The sequence below is a fragment of the Diceros bicornis genome, chromosome 6 (genome assembly GCF_020826845.1).
Source record: "Diceros bicornis minor isolate mBicDic1 chromosome 6, mDicBic1.mat.cur, whole genome shotgun sequence".
NCBI lineage: Eukaryota > Metazoa > Chordata > Mammalia > Perissodactyla > Rhinocerotidae > Diceros > Diceros bicornis.
Window position 1 is genome coordinate 53,006,815 of NC_080745.1, and position 21,769 is coordinate 53,028,583.

General features: G+C 36.9%; 1 protein-coding gene across 1 annotated transcript in view; it reads right to left on the reverse strand.

Annotated features, from left to right (window-relative positions):
- ASAH2 (N-acylsphingosine amidohydrolase 2) overlaps positions 1 to 21,769 on the reverse strand; it is a 213,628-nt gene that overhangs the window by 100,994 nt on the left and 90,865 nt on the right. The window contains exons 21-23 of the mRNA XM_058543442.1: positions 16,340 to 16,399; positions 13,543 to 13,631; positions 10,875 to 11,589 (exon numbers count right to left, since the gene is read on the reverse strand). Of these exons, the coding sequence (XP_058399425.1) occupies positions 11,400 to 11,589; positions 13,543 to 13,631; positions 16,340 to 16,399 (339 nt within the window). The 3' untranslated portion in view covers positions 10,875 to 11,399. The remainder of the gene's footprint in view (positions 1 to 10,874; positions 11,590 to 13,542; positions 13,632 to 16,339; positions 16,400 to 21,769) is intronic.

The following is a 21,769-nucleotide window of genomic DNA, read 5'->3' on the forward strand; positions in this document are numbered from 1 at the left end:
ATAATGTTCCTGGACATCCTCCTTTTACTGGTGATCTTCACCCCAATACCAAAGTGGTGTTTCTCCCTCCAAACACCACTGCTTTGATCCAACCAATGGATCTAAGAGTTATAACAGTTTTGAGGGCCTACGACTGGAGAAGGACCTTTGCCCAGGCTATTGCTGCAACTGAGGAAGACACTGATACAATTCTGGAAGGATTACAACATCTATGCCTCAAAAACCTTGCTTGAGCTTTGGGTGATGTCACCAAGGAGCATATGAACGGCATCTAGAAGAAGACACTCAAGAGGTTCATCCTTGACTTCAAAAGATTTGCTCAGAATGAGGAGGTTGCAAAAATCAACAAGGCTGTAGTTGAGATGGCAAACAACCTTAACCTGGGTGTGGATGAGGATGATATTGAGGAGGTCCCAGTGGTGGTTCCTGAGGAATTGACAAATAAGTTGTTGGTATTGGAACAAGAACGCATAGCTGAAGAAGAGGCAAGAGAAAAGGAAACTGCAGGATAAGAAAAAGAAGAACCTCCAAGAAAATTCACGGTGAAGAGTTTAGCAGAAGCATTTGCAGACCTCAACAAGCTCCTTAAAAAGTTTGAAAACATGAACCCCAACACTGAAAGGTTTTCATTAATAGAGAGGAACGTTCACGGTGCATTATCTGCTTACAAGCAAACCTATGATGAAAAAAAGAAACAAACCAAGCAAACTACCATGGACATATTTCAGAAAAGAGTGACACCTCCTCAAGAAGAGCCTCAGGCAGGTCCTTCGGGAGGTATTCCAGAAGAAGGCATTGTTATCATAGGAGATGACAGCTCCATGCTTGTTATTGCCCCTGAAGACCTTCCAGTGGGACAAGATGTGGAAGTAGAAGACAGTGATATTGATGATTCTGACCCTGTGTAGGCCTAGGCTAATGTGTGTGTTTGTCTTAGTTTTTAACAAAAAAGTTTAAAAAGTAAAAAAATTAAAAATTTTAAAATTAGGAAAAAGCCTATAGAATAAGGATATAGAGAATGAAAATAGTTTTGTACAGCTGTACAATGTGTTTGTGTTTTAAGCTGTTACTATAAAAAAGTCAAAAAGTTAAAAAAAATAAAAATTTTATAAAGTAAAAAAGTTACAGTAAGCTCAGGTTAATTTATTATTGAAGAAAAAATATTTTTTTATAAATTTAGTGCAGCCTAAGCATACAGTGTTTATAGCATCTACAGTAGTGACAGTGGTGTCCTAGGCCTTCACACTCACTCACCACCCACTCACTGGCTCACCCAGAGTAGCTTCCAGTCCTGCAAGCTCCACTCATGGTAAGTGTCCTATACAGGTGTACCATTTTGTACTGTATTTTTACTGTGCCTTTTCTATGTTTAGATATATAAATACCATTGTGTTACAATTGCCTACAGCATTCAGTACAGTAACATGCTGTATAGGTTTGTAGCCTAGGAACAATAGGCTAGACCATATAGCCTAGGTGTGTAGTGGAATATACCATCTAGGTTTATGTAAGTACACTCTATGATGTTCACACAATGACAAAATTGCCTAATGACACATTTCTCTGAACATATGCGCGTTGTTATATGATGCATGACTGTATAGCAAATCATCACATTGGACACTTACAATATATATTACAATCATATTACAAATATATTACAATTTTATACAATATATACAAATATATATTATAATTTTATTGTCAATTATACCTCAATAAAGCTGAAAAAAAGAAAATTACTATTTTTTAATCCCTAAAGAAATAATGGGTCCAATTAATGATCACCTATGGCTGCGAAAACCAAAGATCAAAGGTTGACAGGGACTTTTATAATGGATGGATCAAGCTGATAACTCCTGAATGTCATGTTAATCCTAAAGGAAGAGGGAAAACCAGACATTGTGTATCTCCTGTTTTATGAAATAGAAAATAAATAGCCCTACCAACAAAGTATTCTTGCCAAAAAAAAAAAATTAATCTGAATCAAATCAAGCTTTCGGATCTATCTAATGTTTACAGAAAACAGCAAGGATAGAAGAAGTTAAAACACACCACGAGGACGCAAAAGGTTAGAACGTGGGAAAATCTATTAGACAAACAACATGTTTTCTTTAACAAATATCATGAAAAGGGGGTAGTGTGAGGAGAAATGTTACATATTAAGAGCGACATAAGAGATAAATAAACCAAATGCTATGTACGAAACTTGTTCGGACCCTGATTAAACAAACCCACTGTAAAAAGGCATTTTTTAGACAATCAGGAAAACTTGACCAGGGACTAAGTATTAGGTGAAATTAAGGGGTTATTATCAATTTCATTAGATCTGAGAGTTACCTTGTGGTTAAGTAAAAGATGAAAATCTTTATCCATTAGAGAAACATACTAAAGTATTTATAAGGGAAATAGTCCAGCTCGACCCCACCCCTACCCCATAAAATGTGACGAAACAAGATGGAACAAGATGAAACAAGATTGGTAAACTGTTGAGACGCTACTTTGTTAATCAAAATAAAATAAAATGCCCTCCCAAAATGGGAAAATTTCTCTTCAATAGAGTCTTTAAAGCATTCTCTTATTCATGAAAGCATCTCGAAATAAAAAACACTGATTTAGTTAAAGATAAATGAATCACCCATAGAGAGAAAAACTCACTGTTACTGTTTTTGCAATACCTTTCTACAATATGAACACGACCATCTTTTACTTTAATTTAAAACTGGCACCACCAATTTCTTAAAGTATATCATGATTCCTTTCTGGCTTTGCCTCCATGTAAACAGAAAGATAGACTCTACACTGACATGTCCCTTATTTGCTGCAGAGCTTATAATACTTGCATAATAAATTGGAGAGGAAAAAAACCAACTCAGTTCAATAGGAACTGAGAATAAACATGCATAATTATATTTGTCCTGATTCTGTCACCTTATAAATATACATAATAGATATTCATAGTCTAAAAGATCACAACCCATAAAAGATCAATTTCCAAAATTATAGAATGTTTATTCTCCACAAAATTTTAGTTAGAGCTGCATCATAGCTGATTCATTTTGCTTTTTATGATATGTAAATTAGTTTCAGAATTTACTATAGTCTTTGATGGTGATAGACGACACTCATAGTCAACCAATGATAAATGAGATCAGTTACCATAAAATGACCATATTATCCAGGAGAGTAAAGAACAGACATAATTACTAGGTCGTCTACAACTGGAAGGCACCCAAGAATCTCTTTTGGCAGGTGCCTAAGGGAGTGGAAATTAATCCATTGGCCAGTGTATTCATTTCCTAGGACTGCCATAACAAAATACTACACACTAGATGGCTTACACAACAGTAATTTATTGTCTCACAATTATGGATGCTAGAAGTCCAAGCTCAAAGCATTGGCAGGGTTGGTTTGCTTTCAAGGCTGTGAAAGAGAATCTGTTCCACGCCTCTCTCCATGATTCTAGTGGTTTACTGGCAATCTTTGGCATTCCTTGGCTTGTAGATAACAGCACTCAGGTCTCTGCCTTCATGTTCACATTGTGTTCTTGTGTGCATCTCTTTACATGGCATTCTTTTTATAAAGATACCAGTCATATTGGAGTAGGGGCCTAAGCTACTTCAGTATGACTTCATCTCAACTAATTAAATTTGCAATGACCCTATTTCCAAATAAGGCTAGATTCTGAGGCACTGAGGATTAGGACTTCAACATATCTTTTGGGAGGGGACACAATTCAACCCATAACAGCCAGAGAGTCAAAAAATAGAAAAAGGTCACCATACCATTTTCTCCAGGTCAGCTGGTAAAGATCTGCTTTCTGATTTTATACAAATATGTTGATATTTGTCCTAGCCACAGCAGAAGAAAGTGTGTAAGTTATAGCCTTCATGAGGGCTACCATCGGTATAGTAGTTAGAATATAAATTTCAGCTGTTCTAACAATGAACCATAATAGTGAAAGATAGGATGGAAGCTTATTTTCCCTTCACTTAATCATCTGAGAATAAGCAGTTGAGGGATGATTTGACTATCAGGGACTATCAGAGACTCAGACATCTTTTACATGATTGCCATCTTTAACGTGAAGCTTCTATCTCTGGGCTCAACATGGCTGCTCCAGCTCTTGCCATCATGTCCATTTCACAGTTATCAGGAAGGAAATTGGAGCAAGGGAGGTATGACCATTCCTTTTGTGAGCACAAGTGGGGAAATAGAACATATCACTTCTCTCACCCCATTGAACAGAATTTAGTTAAATGGCTATACCCAGATGCAGTCCTGGGCTATATCCAGGCTGAGAAATGTAGCCCTATCTTTGTGACCAATTAGAACTATGACTATGGAAGAACAGGAGAACAGATATGCAAAGGCCACTAACTGTCTCTGCCGCACCCGATCAACCCAGTAATACTCCTAAACCTTGTATACAATACCTTCTACCATTCTTATGAAATTGCTCGCTTTCTGGTTTCAAAGGCTTATTCAATCCTTAACCCTTTCAGCTTCTCTGCAACATTTGGTATAATTGACCTTGAAATTCTTTCTTCCTACTCTCCTAATTCTCTTAATTGTTTCTTTTCTTAGTAATAGTATTTCTGGTCCTCCCTCACCTCCCCCTTCCTAAAAGTAGATATTCTCTAAAGGCCTGCCGTCTCAGGCTGTTTTCACCTCCCTATGTGCCCCACTTCTTGCAAAGTCATCAACTTCCTTGATTTCCACTATTGCTTTGAAATTAATGCTTCCCATATCTCTATGCAGTTGTACTTCAGTATTCATGGAGGATTGGTTCCAGGACCACCCCCTCACCCCAGCCCCCACACTACCACCACCACAGATAACAAAATCCACAGATGTTCAAGTCCCTTACTTGAAATTGTATTTGCATATAACCTATGCACATCCTCCCATATACTTTAAATCATCTCTAGATTGCTTAAAATACATAATACAATGTAAATAGTTGTTATACTGCATTGTTTAGGGAATAATGACAAGAAAAAAGTCTGTACATGTTCATCACAAACACAACCATCATAGGCCTTTCCATCCATGGTTGGTTGAACCCACGGATGTACGACGTGGATATGGAGGGCCAACTGTATTTTGTCCTACATTCTCTCTGATGGCCCTATTCCATATTTCCCACTGTGTGCTGGACTTTGCTACCTGGACATCTTGTCAAATCCCAGACTTTCAAAACTATATTTACCATCATCCCTCTGAAATCTTTTTCCTTTTACTCTGGCTCTTGTTTATACTGTTATTATCGCCCAATCAATGTTTTGGGGTTTTTATTTTTTAAAACTCTGTCTTTCTCCCCCTCTCCATCCAGTCAATCAGTAAGTCACGTCCATTTCAACTGTAGAGTTTTATACCCTTCCACTTTCTGACCCTTTCCTAAAGCTGGTTCTCGTACTGACCTCCACCATCTCTCAGTCTAGACTACTCTGATAGTCTCAGTCATCCCTCCATTTCATTTCTTCCTAATATTAGAGATGGCAGAAGCACAACTTGGAAAAAGATCAGGTAAAGTATAATGTCTTTGGGGCAAATCATGGATTCAGTTCACAATGGAGGAATTTTTTTATTTCCTACTCTTTTCCAGATACTTATATGCATTATCTTTTACAGTATGCAGTGACAGCTAAGTTAATTAACAACAAAGTTAATGAAACATATACCATATGCCAGGCACTGTGCCAACAACTTTAACTTATTTTAATCTCACAAACTAAAAAGGCAAGTTCTTTTATTGTTCTCATTTTATACATTAAGAAATTCAGATGTGTTAAGAAACTGTGGGTTTAAGAAATTAAGTAATTTACTCAGGGTCTGACACTGGATAAATGACAGAACTAGAATTTGAACCAGTTAGTTTCCAGAATATCCTTTCTTAATCATTAACTTATGCAACCCCATAGCAATCAAAGAAGGTCATTATTGCTATCACCTTTTCATGAACCAAGACATTAAGTAACCCTCCCAAGGTCACAGCCATAATTCAATCCAAGTTGACCAGACTCCAAAGCCTAGGTTCTTTCTTTCACTTTATATAACTTTCCATTTATGTCCTGTAGTTATAAGCTACCCTTCAGTCCCCATGAAATATTTTGCATTTGTGGAGTTGAGCTAAAGAGGAACCGATACAAGAGTGGCAGTGGGTGGGCATAACAGCATCCACAGATTTGGAAAGACATCCAAAGTATACTCTCCTCATCAGGATGGCACCAACTTTATAAAATCATGCATGCTAGTTTATTGAAATTCCACTTAAGGATGCCTTTCTCTGTATTACCATCTGGGTTCATAGGCCATTCAGGGCATGTGGTGGGTCCCTGTTTGATGTTTTTCCAAGTTTGCAATTGCTGGGATTTTAAGTTCTTCTGTTCACTTAGCTTGCCCTAGCCTTAAGTAAAAGGTGACTCTGTTATATTGAATAGGAAAGCTACAATAAAACAGAGAATGTGGTCAAGTTAATCCTTCCCGACACCTGGGTCCAGGCAGTGGGGTAGTAGATCTCCTGTTCTCCTCTGGCTAGTGTTGAGCCAATATGCTAGGCTTCTAGTTTGCTCATTATCCTAAAACACAACCAGAAAAAAATCAACAGAGGCTGGGTCTCTGATAACTTGGAATTATGCACGCCAAGGTACTTCAAAGTTTATGTGGATGGGTCAGTTTTTTCATATTTATAAGTACTTATAAGACATAGGCTGGAACTCTGGACTCCATCTAAAAGGAGAGAGTGGTCTTTATTGGCTGTACTTGCCAACTTAGTAGATATAAAAAAAAAAAAGGAAATCAAGATTTGGCAACACGAGATGGACAGAAGCAAAAGAAGTTTCTAATAAACTCAATTCAAGAGACAGGGTTACAACCCACAAAGACAGAAGGGTGATACCTAATGTCACTGGAGACTGGGAACCAAAATCAGTTTCCTTGGTTATAAAAGATGTGCTTTATTAGTATAGCAAAGAGAAAATCCATTCAAGCACATTTATAACTGAAGAGTCTCAAGGGGGAAAAATACTAATACAAATATAAAACCAAATTGCTATTCATGAAGGCAAAATTCAGTGCTACATCTCTGACCACTCTTCCCTTGCACTCTAACTACAGCAGCCTTGATAAACTACTCAGCATTCCCTCTACCTGGAATAGTCTACCCGTCCTGAACACATGTATGTCAACACACACACACACACCATTACCTTTCTCCTAGCTAATATCCTTTAGGTGTTAGCTTAGATGTTATTTCTTCCAGGAAACCTACTGCAATATCCCTAAGACCATATAAGGTGCCATCTCCAACACCCTAAAATAGTGTAGCAGTATGAGTCACTTGTGAAAAAAGAATTGCCTGTTTACTTATCTGCTTCTTCCATTAAACTCTAAGTTCCTTGATTACAAGAACTCACTGTGCCTTCATCATTATTGTATCCTTAGGCGTTAGCATAATGCATGCCACAAAGTATATAGGTGCTCAATATAAATTTTCTGAATGAATGCATACATTTTGCAATATAGAAAGCAAGTCCTGTCATCATCAGGCTTCTAAGATGTATTCTTTTCTAAAATACATTTACTGGGATAAAACTAGTTCCAATTATTTCAAAGAGCCATCAAGTTGGACATGCACATATTATTGCTTGCATATTGTGGTAACCATTAGGACTGGTTGCAAATATACTGCTTCTGTCCTTCACCCAGTGAAATGTGAGAAGGGATTGTGTCACTTCCAGGTGGAAGCTTTAAGAGCTGGTGCATGATTCCCCATGTCTACTTCCCCCAGTGATGGAAGCATATGTCTCCTTCCCCTGATTATAGAAGCATATTTTAAATAGGAGCCTCTGTCAGGCTGAGTCCCTGAATGAGAAGATACAGAACCCGTCCTCCAGCTGACCCCAATGGGCATGTGGTGAGATCAAGATGTAAATTTCTAATGTCGCAGCATAACAAACTCATTTTAGCTGACACACTTATAGAACAACTACTTCCACCATGTCTTCTTTCTTTCTGTCAGAACTTGCCTCCTTCTCTAGAGGTAGAAAATGCCAAATGTTCTCTTTTTCAGCCTTGAGGCTTCCTTGAGGCTATGTGACAATTCTGGACAAAGAAATGTAAGGGAAATTCTATTTGTGTTTCTACTAAGTATTTTCCACCTTCCAAAAAGAGATTCTGAGGATAATCCTCGTCTTCCTTTTTGCTGCTGAGTGCAATTGTATGAAGACATGAGGTAGCCGTCTTTTGACTGAGAGGACAAGCCTAAGAATTAAAGTTAATATGTAAAGAAAAAAGCCAGTGACATCAAGCGGCTGCACCAAACCCGAATTTGTCACGTCAAGACTTACTGCTATGTGAGATTGTAAATGTCATCAGTGTTTGTACCCGTTGATCGGGAATATTTTGTTACTTACAGCTGAATGCATTCTAACTAATTGTGTGGGGAACATGCAAATTTCCCTCTCTGGCATCATATACAACATGAAATTCCAAAAGCCAGTATAAACCAGCAGGTCAGATTGGGATACTCAGGGACCAAAAACATTATTTGAAAAAACTAAAGACATGACAAGATCATCTAATGATAAAATCTTTTGGCTCAAGTTGAAGTCCATGTGCTAACATTAGAAAAGAATAGTTTGCTTGCTTACATTGGAGGAGAAGCATAAAAGGGTAAATTGGAAAAGAAAATTCACAAATATATTCATTCTTGGCCTCTTTGCTCAGAATTAGCTCATAAAACAACTTTATAATTAACTACCTGCCTAGGAAACTCTCAGTTGCCCTAGTAGTAAAAAATGTCAACCATATGTATTTTGCCAACAGTCAAGCTTTGGAGGGCAGGAAGGAACTGAAGTGGTTCCCTTATGCTTGGGTAGTTACTTACAGACATCATTTATATCACTTTTCAACCTGATTTACATGGAATACACCACCATTTGTTCCATCTCTTTAAAAGAAAAAAAGGTGTTCATTTGTCTACATCACTTCTCATTAGAAAATACTTTCCTAAGTGTAATTATTAATTTACTCAAACATTCTATTGAACATTGACAATTTACATAATACTCATTGAAAAATAGAGAGGGATAATTCAGTACTTCTTAAAGAAGTCGCAGCATCCTTAAAACAAGAGTAGACAGAGTACAATAAATAAAACACAGACATTTTGATGTGAGAAACAAAATCTTCTCCAAAAGTGTTCTGCCACCAATCCAACCTCCTTCTGTCCACATTCTCCTCCTATTTCAGGAGTGTTCTCCACATGGTTTGGCTCCAATGAGCCACTCCCAGCAGAAGCCAGAGACACAGTTTGGATCTATGTTTTTATACTAACAGATCAGATCAACCTCTTCATGGTAGTCTTTTATGCTCATGTGAATAACTATGGGATCTATAATACAGGGATCTGGTCTTATTTTTACATACAAACTGCAGAAATAGAACTGCAGGAGTTGGAAGAGATGGCAGCTGGCAAGAAAATGGGTTTCTGTGGTTATTTGGGGCCAAGAGTACTGGTGTACAGAGGGATGGGTGCAGAAAGATCATCAACAGGCAATACAATGGCTGCCTTGGCACAGTTGCAAGTAAACAACAGAGATTCACAGGCCGACTGAGGAAAACTTCAATGGCAATCATGGAGGTGGTAGAAAATCATTCAAAAACTCTGCTGGTTTATATGAAAAACACTTTTTAAAATCATATCATCAGTTCTAATATAATTTATCTGTCTGGGGTCAACTACTTTCCGAATCACCTGCTCTTTTAGGCCTCTGAACTTTTACACTAAATACTGCGATGTCATTGTTACCCTTTGAAATCCTGATTAGCTAATTCTCCAGTAGTTAACTTCCACGGAAACAGCCTCTAGAGTACCAAATCATCAAAAAGCGTTCCAGGTTCATTCTAATGCAGTACAGCATGTTTAGTCGTACATAAATGGACATTAGATTACCATTATTAGTAGCATTACTATGTTCAACCTCTAAAGTCTGTTTTTGAAATAAACGTGATTTTTCCCTAAAATGCTAAAGCTTTTACACACATACAAATAGCATCACTTGGTTTTCGGAAATTATATTTTGCAGCCTGGGAGCTCCTAACTTGGATAATTTTAAATGCAATTAGTACTTTCAGGCAATTGATATCAAGTTGTCGTACCTCATTCTTTGAGACATTAGACTGGAAATTTCATAATGCCCCAAAATAACTTTTGAAACTTTTTCCAAATTTTCTGGAGCTTCTTTTCTCCAAATTAGAGTATCCAACACAGATGATATATAAGATTACTGATTTTTAAATGCCTCCCCAGAATTTATATTGAATTGAATATTTTCTTCTTCAAAATAGTCACCTTTTGACACTTATACATTCATCCTAAATATGATCTCACTAATTGTCAAGGCCAGGCACTAGCACGATGCTGGGTATGAGAGTAAGTCTTCACAAATATTCTATAATTGATGGGCCCACGAGTGAGTGATAAAAGAACACAGCAGTGAATTTAGAGCCTCCCCCTTGGAGGACGCAATTCCAAGCCAATAACACTTTCATTTTAATATCTACACTAATGGCAAAGCTTTGTGGTTTGGGGGTAAATTTGATTAGCGAAAACAGTCAAAAAATCACTTAAAAAATCCTAGGAATGAGACAAAATTCAGTGGGATAAGGACACTTAGGGAAACACAAGGCATGATCAAAATATTACAAGTTTGACTTTCTCATAATTGGGCTCTGAAAGCAATTCCAGAAATGGTTTGAGCATCAACAAAACTCTGGATTAGGCATGTCAATTCCAGGGTGATGGCTTTGAAAGGTTATGCTCAGTACAGAAAAACTGGCATGTTAATTTTCTCTACTTGAGCTTATACATCTGTTGTCAATTTTTACATAACATTTTTTAAATGTGACTGGGGGAAGGTCCTGTAGCCTTATGCTAATCTTAAATCCATAAAACTTCATTTTTCTCATCTGCAAGTGAAGGATCAAACTAGATGATCTCTTTAAACTTTTCCAGTGTTAACATTCAATAATTCTATAAGTCAATAGTTTAAACATTGTTGACACATCTTCAACCACTCTTACTAACATTCCAGACGTTTCATATTGAGGGTAACTATCCCTTTAAACAGCTACAAGGCCCCAGGGGAAATCATGCTTTAGGCTGTAGACCATGAGATAAAAAGCTGCTAGAGGAAGATAAATGGGACACACACATCACACACACACACACACACACACACACACACACACTCCTCTATTCCATTAGCAGCAAACTATCTGTCCCCATACAGGGACAATTATAGAAGTCATCATAATAGTTTACATTCACGTGAAATCAGTTACACAAATTATACAGAGTACAGCTGCTCTTTAAATGATCTGTCAACTTTTCACTAAGTAGTTACAACTTCAAAAGTAGAGGAAGTGCTTTCAAATGAAAGTATGACAGCGGGCTTGAGAAAGTCCTGCTTCCGATAGTGTCCAAAGTATCTTATTCTGTAGATTCCAGGCTGGGCAGTATCTGGAATATACCATTGTATCGTTGCATTGCTTTGACCCAGTGATCCTTTGTGCCAGTAGAAACTGTTGGTAGGAAACAAACAAACCCAATTTTATTCTTAAAAATGTGTGATTAGAAAAATGTATGATTATTCGTTAAATGAATACCCAGGGAATACCTACCATAAGCAAGGCACTATTCTAGATATTGAGAGTACAGCAATGAACAAAACAGAGATAAATACTTACTTTTTAGGGGAGGACCTTTAAGGAACAGCCGTTTGTAGAAATATCTTTACTTGTTCTACCTTTCTACCTACCTAAGGAAGGTAGTTCCCGGGAAGCCTTACCCGATCTTCAGAACACAGGATGACTCCTGCTTTAGAACTGCTGTAGCATCCTTTTATCCCTTATCATCCTCTGCTTCAACTGACACTTCTTTTTGCATCAGATTCATTTGTTAAAAATATACATTTAATGAGCGTATGTGCCAGACTATTCTACAGGTAATGAGGACATAGCAGTGAGAAAGACAGACATGGTCCAAAGTTTCACGGAGATTATGTTCTACTAGGGCAAGGGTGGGAAGAAAGGTAATAAACAAGTAAAGCAACACATAATTTTAATAAGTGAAATGAAGAAAGTAAGATGGAGGTATCTCTAAGGAGATGTCATTTAAACTGAACCCACACATGTCTAGAGGAAGAACATTCTAGGAAGAAGGAAAAGAGAATGCAAAGTGTCTGAAGTAGGAACAATTTTGGTGCAGCCAAGGAACAGAATGCAAGTCAGTAGGATTAGGGCACAGTGAACTGTGGAAGAGTGGTTGAGATGATAGAAACAGATGGAGTCAGATCATCATCATGTCCACCTTGTAGACCATGACAGGGAGTTCAAATATTCTTCCAGATACAGTGAGATACAATGGGCAAACTGACTGATATCCTCAGTTATGTAGAGAGTAAATCCCCTGGGCAGAGCGAGTGTGCTCAACATTCTATGTTTCTCAGTGATGGGCCCAGTGCTCTCAAAAAATAGTTGATGATGCTGTGCTAATGAACAAGGCAGAGGCCTATACAAATCTTCAGTGTTGACTGCTATTTTGATTTTGGGCCTTTGAAAATAAATCATGCTTTTCTATTATTTGTATGACCTTATTTTAACAAAAATTATGTATTTATTACTTGTTTAAAAATCACCTATACCCTAGAGTCCTAAAGATGAGAGGAAAAATTATGTGCATATTTATGTATGGCTATCAAATAGGCTACTACATGGTCAAATCTCTAACCATGTGAACCAAACCAACCTACAAATAACACTTAGTTTGAGGCAATCTGAATTACACACAAATTGCCAAAAATGTTTTCCACTTTCATGCCACTGTCCTGTGGTGTGAAATTTATAGATTTGGGAACGTTTGGAATTTTCTTAATTCAGACACATTTTCAAATCTTCAAAATATCTACTCAGCTCAGGTATTTGGTAACAAAAGGTACAGAGAATGTCTCTCTGAGGAAACTCCATGAGCATATTCTTTTCTTATTTGAGTCAGTAAGAGTTAAACACTGAAGCTTCTTGTGTTCTAGTAATTCAAATGAAGAATCATTGACTATCTACAATCATGCAATTCATGTTGGGTATAGACTCATTATTTTTCCAAAAGGAATGTCAGGCTCCACAGAGCCATCTCAACACCTTCATCCAGCACCCCTTTCAACCAATTTGCAAGAAGGCTAGCCAGCTTTCAAGGGTAATGTCTGTGACCATGGAAAAAACAAAACTAACAGATGTTTATAAGAATGGAGGGCATAACTTCATTAGCACCTAATCTTACAGAAGCACACACCATTGTTTTGTAGAAAAATAGAACCAAAATTAAGTCTAATAAATCAACTAAATATGGTCAGAAGGCTCTTTGGGAATTTGATATCATTAATATCATGCACCGAGCCAGTCTTCCCATTTGTCTTCCCTGCATTACTAACCAACTGTTTTCAAGGCTTGAAAGACAAAATATTCAATAGACACGCTCACCGAGTCTCCCAGGAGGCATCATTATGCACTACCTGCCACGTTGCTGAAGTGGCCTCATATTTCTCCACAGTGAGGAAGGTCTGATGGGTCTGAAATACAATTAATATAACTGATCAGACACCGCACACAGAAGGAACCTGTCTGTAAATACTCCCCTTGTTGACTGTACACTAAATTGCCAATAGCTTGTATGAAAATGTGTTAGAATTTCATCCAAATTCTTAGGTGTTCCTCTTAACATTCTATGCAATGTCTCCAGAATGTTAATTTATCCAGTCTATGAAAAACCATGACTTTTTTTAGAAAATTGAATGAAGCACAATTTTAGAGCTGATAGCAAATTTTGGAAATTGGGGCAGAGAGGAGAGGAAATAAAACTTGTGATTGAAAAAAGGCACAAATCAAACCTTTTCATGACATGTTTATTGCTCTATATTCCAAGGCTTTCTCTAGTCAGCTCAAGATTTGGAGGAAAAATGGACAAGTTTCCTCATCTTTCCATCTCCAGTAAATGAATTATTAGTAAATACAACTTCCCAAATGAAAGAATTGAAAAGGATGCATAAATCTGCCTTGTCCTGGGGTGTTAAAAGCAATCCCTATATTTTGTCATAAGGGATTCCTAGAAACTGCAGCATAAGCAGATTTTATTATCCCATTGGAAAACTGCTATAATAATTTGTTTCAGACCAAGAATTCAAATAAAGCACAGATTTGAATAACATAACAAATTAAAAGATACAAAGGCCATAAATCTCTAATTTTCTCACAATCTCAAAATCGAGATTTCCTCAAAAATCTTTAGATTGTGGCTCTTAAGGGCAGGACTTGAGTCTAATTCATTTTTATCCATCACAACCCTTTATACCTGTCCTTTACAAGTATTCAAATAAACCTTTGCTGAATGGATCACTTATTTACAGCTGGCCTTGGGATTATTTAAAATTCCTCTCTAAACACTCAACTGATGGATTATATTCAAGAAAGAAGTTTTCATAACCACAGTGACTTGTGAAGAGAGTTGTTTCTTCCCATTCTAGCTGGGGAGGCCTGGATGGAGTAGCAGACAGGGTGGGCCCTAGCATATGGGTCTAGAGTACAGATTAGAGAAAAGTCTAGGCCACTGAATATGTGAACTATGTGACTATCCTTTCCCCACCTCCCAACCTTAATCTCTTCCAGATACACAATTAGTTAATACAAGTTACTTAACCTTTCTAGGCGTCATTATTCATCTGTAAAATAGGGATAATAAAATGTAACTCATTGGGTAGTAGTGAGGATTAAATTAGATTCATGTGATAATGTATGTAAAGCACTTAGTGTAGTACCTACAAATAGTAAGCATTCAATAAATAGTGGTGAGGATGTGATGATTACTAATAATAGAGGGTACTGGAAATTGTTTTATGCTGAGTCCCAGAGCATTCTTAGAGATTAATATATTCTCGTTATAGTGCTTCAAGCATTTTGCTCTCCTGCTTCTCCATGGCAATAATCATGATAGTATTTCTCTACCCCAAGGATATCAAATGACAGCTAATCTTGCAGTTTTGCTACAACAGTTTGATATCTTCAGAAAATAATATTATAAACATGTAAATATTTTGACATAGCTTGACTGCCTAGAGAAAGTATTTCAAACAGGTGCATGTTGACTATCCAAGCAGTAGAACATTTTTCCCCAAGGACATATTTGACAATGTCATAATGCCGCAATTGTTATCACAGCAGGAATGATATTTTAATGAACAGAAATGGGAAGACTCATTTGGAAGCAAGGTGTTTTGGGTTATAAGTGACAATAATAGGCCCTGGGAAGAATGGCCATAAGAATGATAGAGTGAATGCATCCTCAGCCACAGTAAAATATCTGACCTTGAAATCACTTTCATATACCTACTCTTTTTTTCTGTTATATATTTCTTTAATTGTTTAACTTTTTACAACTAGAATATGTCCAGTTATTTCTTGTGTAATTATAAGAATATTCTAAGGGTGTTACAGAAGAGTAAAATTACTTCATTTTATTAATAGATAAGTTACCAATGTATATACATACCTAAATATGATAAAAACAAAAAAGTCTGAAATGATATTAACAAACTATTAAGAGTGATTACCTCTAAAAAGGTTTATGGAAAGAGGTGTACTTTCACATTCCATGTTAAGCACTTCTATAGTGTCTGTTCTTACATTGGACATGTATTTCCTGCATCATTTTTCAACATTAATAAATAAATATCCCATTAGTGCCAGTCACAAACAGTAGGGAAATGGCCATCGCAAGATAAAGCAAAGCACATGGGCCAGGGCTCCAAGCCACTGGAGCATCTACCCAGGGATCCATAATCATTCCACAACAGTAGAGGTAGGACCAGAGGCAGCAGTGCTGGAGGAGGAGGAAAGGAGCCAAAGAGGGGGTAGGAAGGAACCAAAGATACACTTCACTCTTGGCCTTTTGATTATGTTACCAAATTTAGTAGAGTTTTTAAATTGGAATACATAAATGGGATTGTATTCAAATTTACATCTTCTCAAAAGACAATGCAGTTCTCTACACATTGTGCTATATGTGGTCCTAAGTAGACCCAGTTAAACGTGTGTGTTTTTTTTCCAAATTCAATTGCACATTTAACTGTACCCACCGGACAGTTTCATGCCTACAAAATAAGGTGAAAACAAGTTGGAACATTTTATTTTTATGTTGTTAATAACTAAAGGGATGTTCAAGTAAATGAAAAGCTAAAAAGTAGATGTTAATTTGTAAAAAAAGAAAAAAATCACTGATGCTTACCCGATTTTCTGCTGAATTCTTTGGGTTAGCACCTACAAATGTAACTTCAGCAACTTCTCCCTGAAAATGAAAACACATTTTAAGTGTTCTAACAAAAGTAATTTTTGCCATGCTCATATTTGCGCCATTATTTATTAAATATTCTACAATTCTGTGTACTTGCATAGATTCTATTCTATTTAACCAAATGAGCTATCTTCTGAGAATATTAGAGAAAATATCCTTGCAACAATGGACACAGAAATTTTTAGCCAGGCCCGGCCCAGTGGCATAGAGGTTAAGTTCGCGCATTCTGCTTTGGCGGCCCGGGGTATGTCGGTGCGGTTCCTGGGTGCGGACCTACTCACCGCTCATCAAGCTATGTTGAGGTGGTGTCCCATATAGAAGAGCTACAACTCTATGGCTACGATACACAACTATGTACTGGGGCTTTGGGGAGAAAAAAGGAAAAAGAGGAAGATTGGCAACAGATGTTAGCACAGGGCCAATCTTCCTAAAAAAAAAAATAGTAAAAAAAAAAAAGTCCACAGAATAAACAAAACAAGGTACTTAATAAAGGCCTAAAAAAAAAGGGAAAAAGAAGAAATTTTTAGCCAATAAATTAGTGCACAATTTTTAGCCAATAATATTTCTTTTGGTAGATTCAGATATAGATGAAGATTTAGGGCTATAGTTCATATTAGTGACCACACATTAAAATGGCTTCTTCAGCCCTTAATATTTTCTTACACCTTCCTCCCAAACATACATAGGAGATGGACTGAATCAAATAAGAGCAGTCAAAACTTTCCACGGATGACTTATACTTGACTTACCCTTATATTTTCATGTATAAGATACAAGATGGAATGACAGGGTGTGTATTTACCTTCCCATATGAAACAGCTAAAAAAACTGGGCAAATATGTATTAAATAATGGTTTTAAAGACAGTGGGCACCAGGCAATGAAAACAGTGATCCTTGAGTGACAGAAAACAAACAAGATGACCCCTACAATGGCCTGAACAGAATGCCTTCAAAGAGTTTACAGGCCACAGCACAAGGTGGCAGAATTCAAGCAAAGCCAGGCAATCTACCTAAGTAAAGGAATAGATGTGGGAGTCCATGAAGGCCCTATAGTCTTGAGTTCACAGGGTAGAGTAACAGAGAGAAGAGAGTATCATAGAGAGGAGAGCTAAACAGAGAGAGTACTCTGGAGATTTTCAGCAGGCTTCCCTTAATTCTGCATGCACATAAGGGAATTACCTGAAGCCAGGAAAAGAATCACTGAAAAGAATTAGAATAATCCCAGGCTCATATAGAATTATGAAAAGAGCCTGTTCCCACCAGTCAGACTAGGAAACCTCATAATTCAAAAGAGTTTTACCTCAGTGTACATGAGAGAGATTTTCCCTAGAATAAACGTTGCTCTGGCCCTGCCTAAAAAGCTTAGTAAGACTCAAAAGGATCAAACTCTTTCCCAGTAACTTACTCATACCCTAAAACAAAGCTCAAAAATGTTTATAGGAACAAAAAAATATCCAGCACCTACATGATAAAATTCACAATGTCTGGCATATAATCAAAAATTATCAAGTATACAAAACACAGAAAAATACTATGTATAATGAGAAAATTCTTAATCAAAACTGACCCATAAATGAAATAAATGATAAAATTAATAGACAAGGACACCAGAATAGTTTTTATAACTGTATTCTGTATGTTCAAAAAGCTAGTAGAAAGAATGAACATGTTAAGTTGGCATGTAAAAAATATAAAAAATACCTAATCCAAACCTCTAGAGATGAAAACTACAGTATCCAAAAACAAAATACCCTAGACAGAATTATCAAAGTAGACATTGCAGAAGAAAAGATAACTGAATTTGAAGACACAGCAATAGAAACTACACAAAAGTAAAAACAGATGAGAAAAGATGGAAGAAAATGAATATATCAGCAGTGGGCTGTGGAACAACTTCAAGCTGCCTAATATATGAGTAACTGGAGTTTCCAAAGGCCAGAAGAAAGAAAGGGATGTAGAAAAAATATTTGAAGAAGCAACGGCCAAAATTTTCCAAATTTGCTGAAAACTTAAAGCTCACAAGTCCAAGAAGTTCAATGAACACCAAGCACAAGGAACATAAAGAAAATAATATCAAGGACTACTAAAGTCAAATTGCTTAAAACTAGAAATAAAAAGAAAAAAATTCTAAAAGCAACAAGAGAAAAAAAGACACATTACACAGAGAAGAACATACATAAGGATGACAGCAGATTTTTCACTGAAAACAATGCAAACTGAAAGACAGTAGAGCAACATCTGTAAGGCAGTAAAAGAAAAAACTGCTAACCAAGAATTCTATAAACAGTGAAAATACCCTTCAAAAATGAAAGCAAAATACAGACATTTTCAAACATATAAAATAAAAATGTTAAGAAGTCCTTCCACCTAACAGAAAATGACACTAGATGGAAATTCTGATCTACACAAAGAAATGAAGAGCCCTAGAAATTGTTAATATAACATAATTTATGTTATAAATTATGTATTTAAGTAAATAAAATATGTATATATTTAAGTATGTATATATTTAAGTTAATATAATTTTTTCTCCTATTATTTAAATCTCTTTAATAGACAATATACTGTTTAAGGTAAAAGAATAAGCCAGGGTAACCTATATGGAAATAACCTATATGGAAATAAAACGTATGACAATAGCACAAGAATGAAAAAGAGAGAAATGGAAGAACATTGCTAGCCAGGCTGATCAAGACAAAAAGACAGAAGGCACAAATTATCAGTATCAGGAATGAGATAAGTGACATAAATACAGACTCTACAGATATTCCAAAGACAATAAGAAAAAATTATTTAAAATTATTATTTATGCTCATAAATTCAGTAATTTACACAAAATGAAATAGAAGAATTTCTTGAAATATAGGAACTACCAAAGATCACTCAAAAAGAAATAGCCTTAACAGTGAAAATTTACCAAATTATACACTTTAAATATGTATAGTTCATTGTGTGTCAATTATTCATCCATAAAGGTTTTTTAAAATACAAAACTAACAAACAAGTCTTACCTTCACTTATCATGGTACAGAAGACCTTCTACAAGAAGGTTTCCACCTGCTGCTCCACCTTAAGCCCTCTACAGTCTATACACCCCAGAGGCGACGTGTCTTGATGGGCACAGTGAACTCCTACTCATCCTCCAAGACCTAGCTCATATTAAAACCATTTTTTAATAAAAACGTTCCATGGATTCAGAATCAATGATGACCATCCAAACAGGGATATTCTACTCAATTGTTTATTTTACTCTTAACTCCCCTGAATGACTGTCATCAATTTACTTTATCTCCTTTTCTTCATTTTCACCAGTGAGATTACCAAATTAGCCAATCTCACCAACAGTTAACAAAATGTTCCAACAACTAATCAATTAGAATCTCCTGCAAAAAATCACTATATCCCTTATAGAGCAATCAGCCCACAGCCAATATAATGGTTGATTTAAAAAATAAACTTTATATCTCATGTCTAGGTAGCCAAATTGTCCTAATCCTTCAAAGCATTCTTTTCCTTGATTTTTTTCTGCATTCACAATTCCATGTTTACTCACACTCATATTAACAATGAGAAATAACCCCACTACAGATACAACATGCCAATTCAAGTGGGAGTGGTATAGAACAGGAACTTGTGACATGACAGAGTAAGGAGGTCAATATGTCCCCTCCCCCAAAACAAACTATATATCTAGACAAAACTGTCAAAAATAACCATTTTGTCACTTTGGATATCAACCAAAAACTGAGATATATTTATGCACTAAAACTACTAAACTTAGGGTAAGAACAGCTCAAATCTTTGATATTCTTGCCTAGGATTGCTCCCATCTTCTGTGGTACTGTAATTCAACCAGAATGAAGAAGGCTGTGAAATCAACAGCTTTGCTGCTACTGCCAGAAGGAACTCATTTTATTTGGAACAAAGCCATTTAAAGTGGTGATCTCAGTGGACGGCAAACACTGAGGGCTAGTGGCACGGTTGGTCGACTAGTTAGGGATTTAATTGTGTTTTTGGAGGTATGATAACCACAGTGGTCTTAATGAGCTCTCCTCCTATCCTAGATTAACCAGAGGCTATGAGCATACACAGCAGAGATCATACTGAGCCCAAGACACCCACACATCCCTGGCCAATGGAATCTGTAGGTAGGTGCAGAGGAACATGAGAGCCCAGTGGAAATTAAAAGCTAGAGAAAACTGGAACATGGTCTGAAGTTTGAATGCACACCCTAACCCACACAGATCTATAAGCAGAGATTGAAATTCTTATTCCTTGAGGCATCGGAGCACAAACTCTGACTAATATTTGATGGAACATTAAGTTATATAATCACAAAGGCAACACCTTAAGAGCCAGACTTAAAACTAAAATCAAGAATAAAAAACTGAGCAAACATATCAACAACCAAACATTGCAAGAGAGACAGACTTTACTGATTTAGTTCAGTCAAGTTTTAAATGAGCAAACAAACAAACAAAAACAACAACTCTGGGATGGGGAGGTAAAGCTAGAATCCAGAGTTGCTACAATATAACAAAAAATTCAGTATTCAACAAAAAAATTATCAGATGTGCATACAAGAAAGTACCACTCATGCTAAGGGAAAAAAGCAGCAACCAAACTGCCTTTCTGTGCCCCTAGATGTTAGAGTTAACAAAGACTTCAAAGCAGTTATTATAAAAGTGTTCTAAGAACTAATATAAAATCATGTATAAAAAAATTAAAGGAAAGTATGATGATAATAATAAGAAATCTCAATGAAGAGAAGTAATTAAAAAGAACTAGGAAGATGTCATCATCATGGCAGCATAAGAGAATCCCTTTGTCTCTCTCCCTTAGTCTACAGCTAGTACAACATCCATACCCAACGAAGGCTACATTGCCCAATACACCAGGATGCCAGAGAAATCCACACATTGTTACACACAAAGGTGAGTGGATTGGAGCACACAGAGGAGTCTAGACAGGGAAAAAGCAGAGGTGGTGCCCAGGACCCTGGACCTCCAGCTGCAGAAATGAAGCCAGCTGTCCTCAACCCCAGAGAACCTGGTGGGCAGTAGAAGAGGCACGTGTGCAACTCCAGCCAGCCAGCCATGGCAGCACCTGTGGCCACAGGAGGTAAAGCAGCAGCAAAGGCAGAGCCCCCTGATCCCAGACTCCCAGCCGTGGCTCAGAGCCTGGTAGCAGTGTCAGAGGCACATATAGAATGCCAACATCTCATGCACAGAATGCCGACACCTCAAGCATAATGGAGTCTGCGACCACAAGGTAATGGGCAATAGCAGAGGTGGTACCCCGTGAACCCAACTCCCTCTCCACTCTCCCTCTCCCCACCATGGCAGTGGCGCTTCCGACTCAGG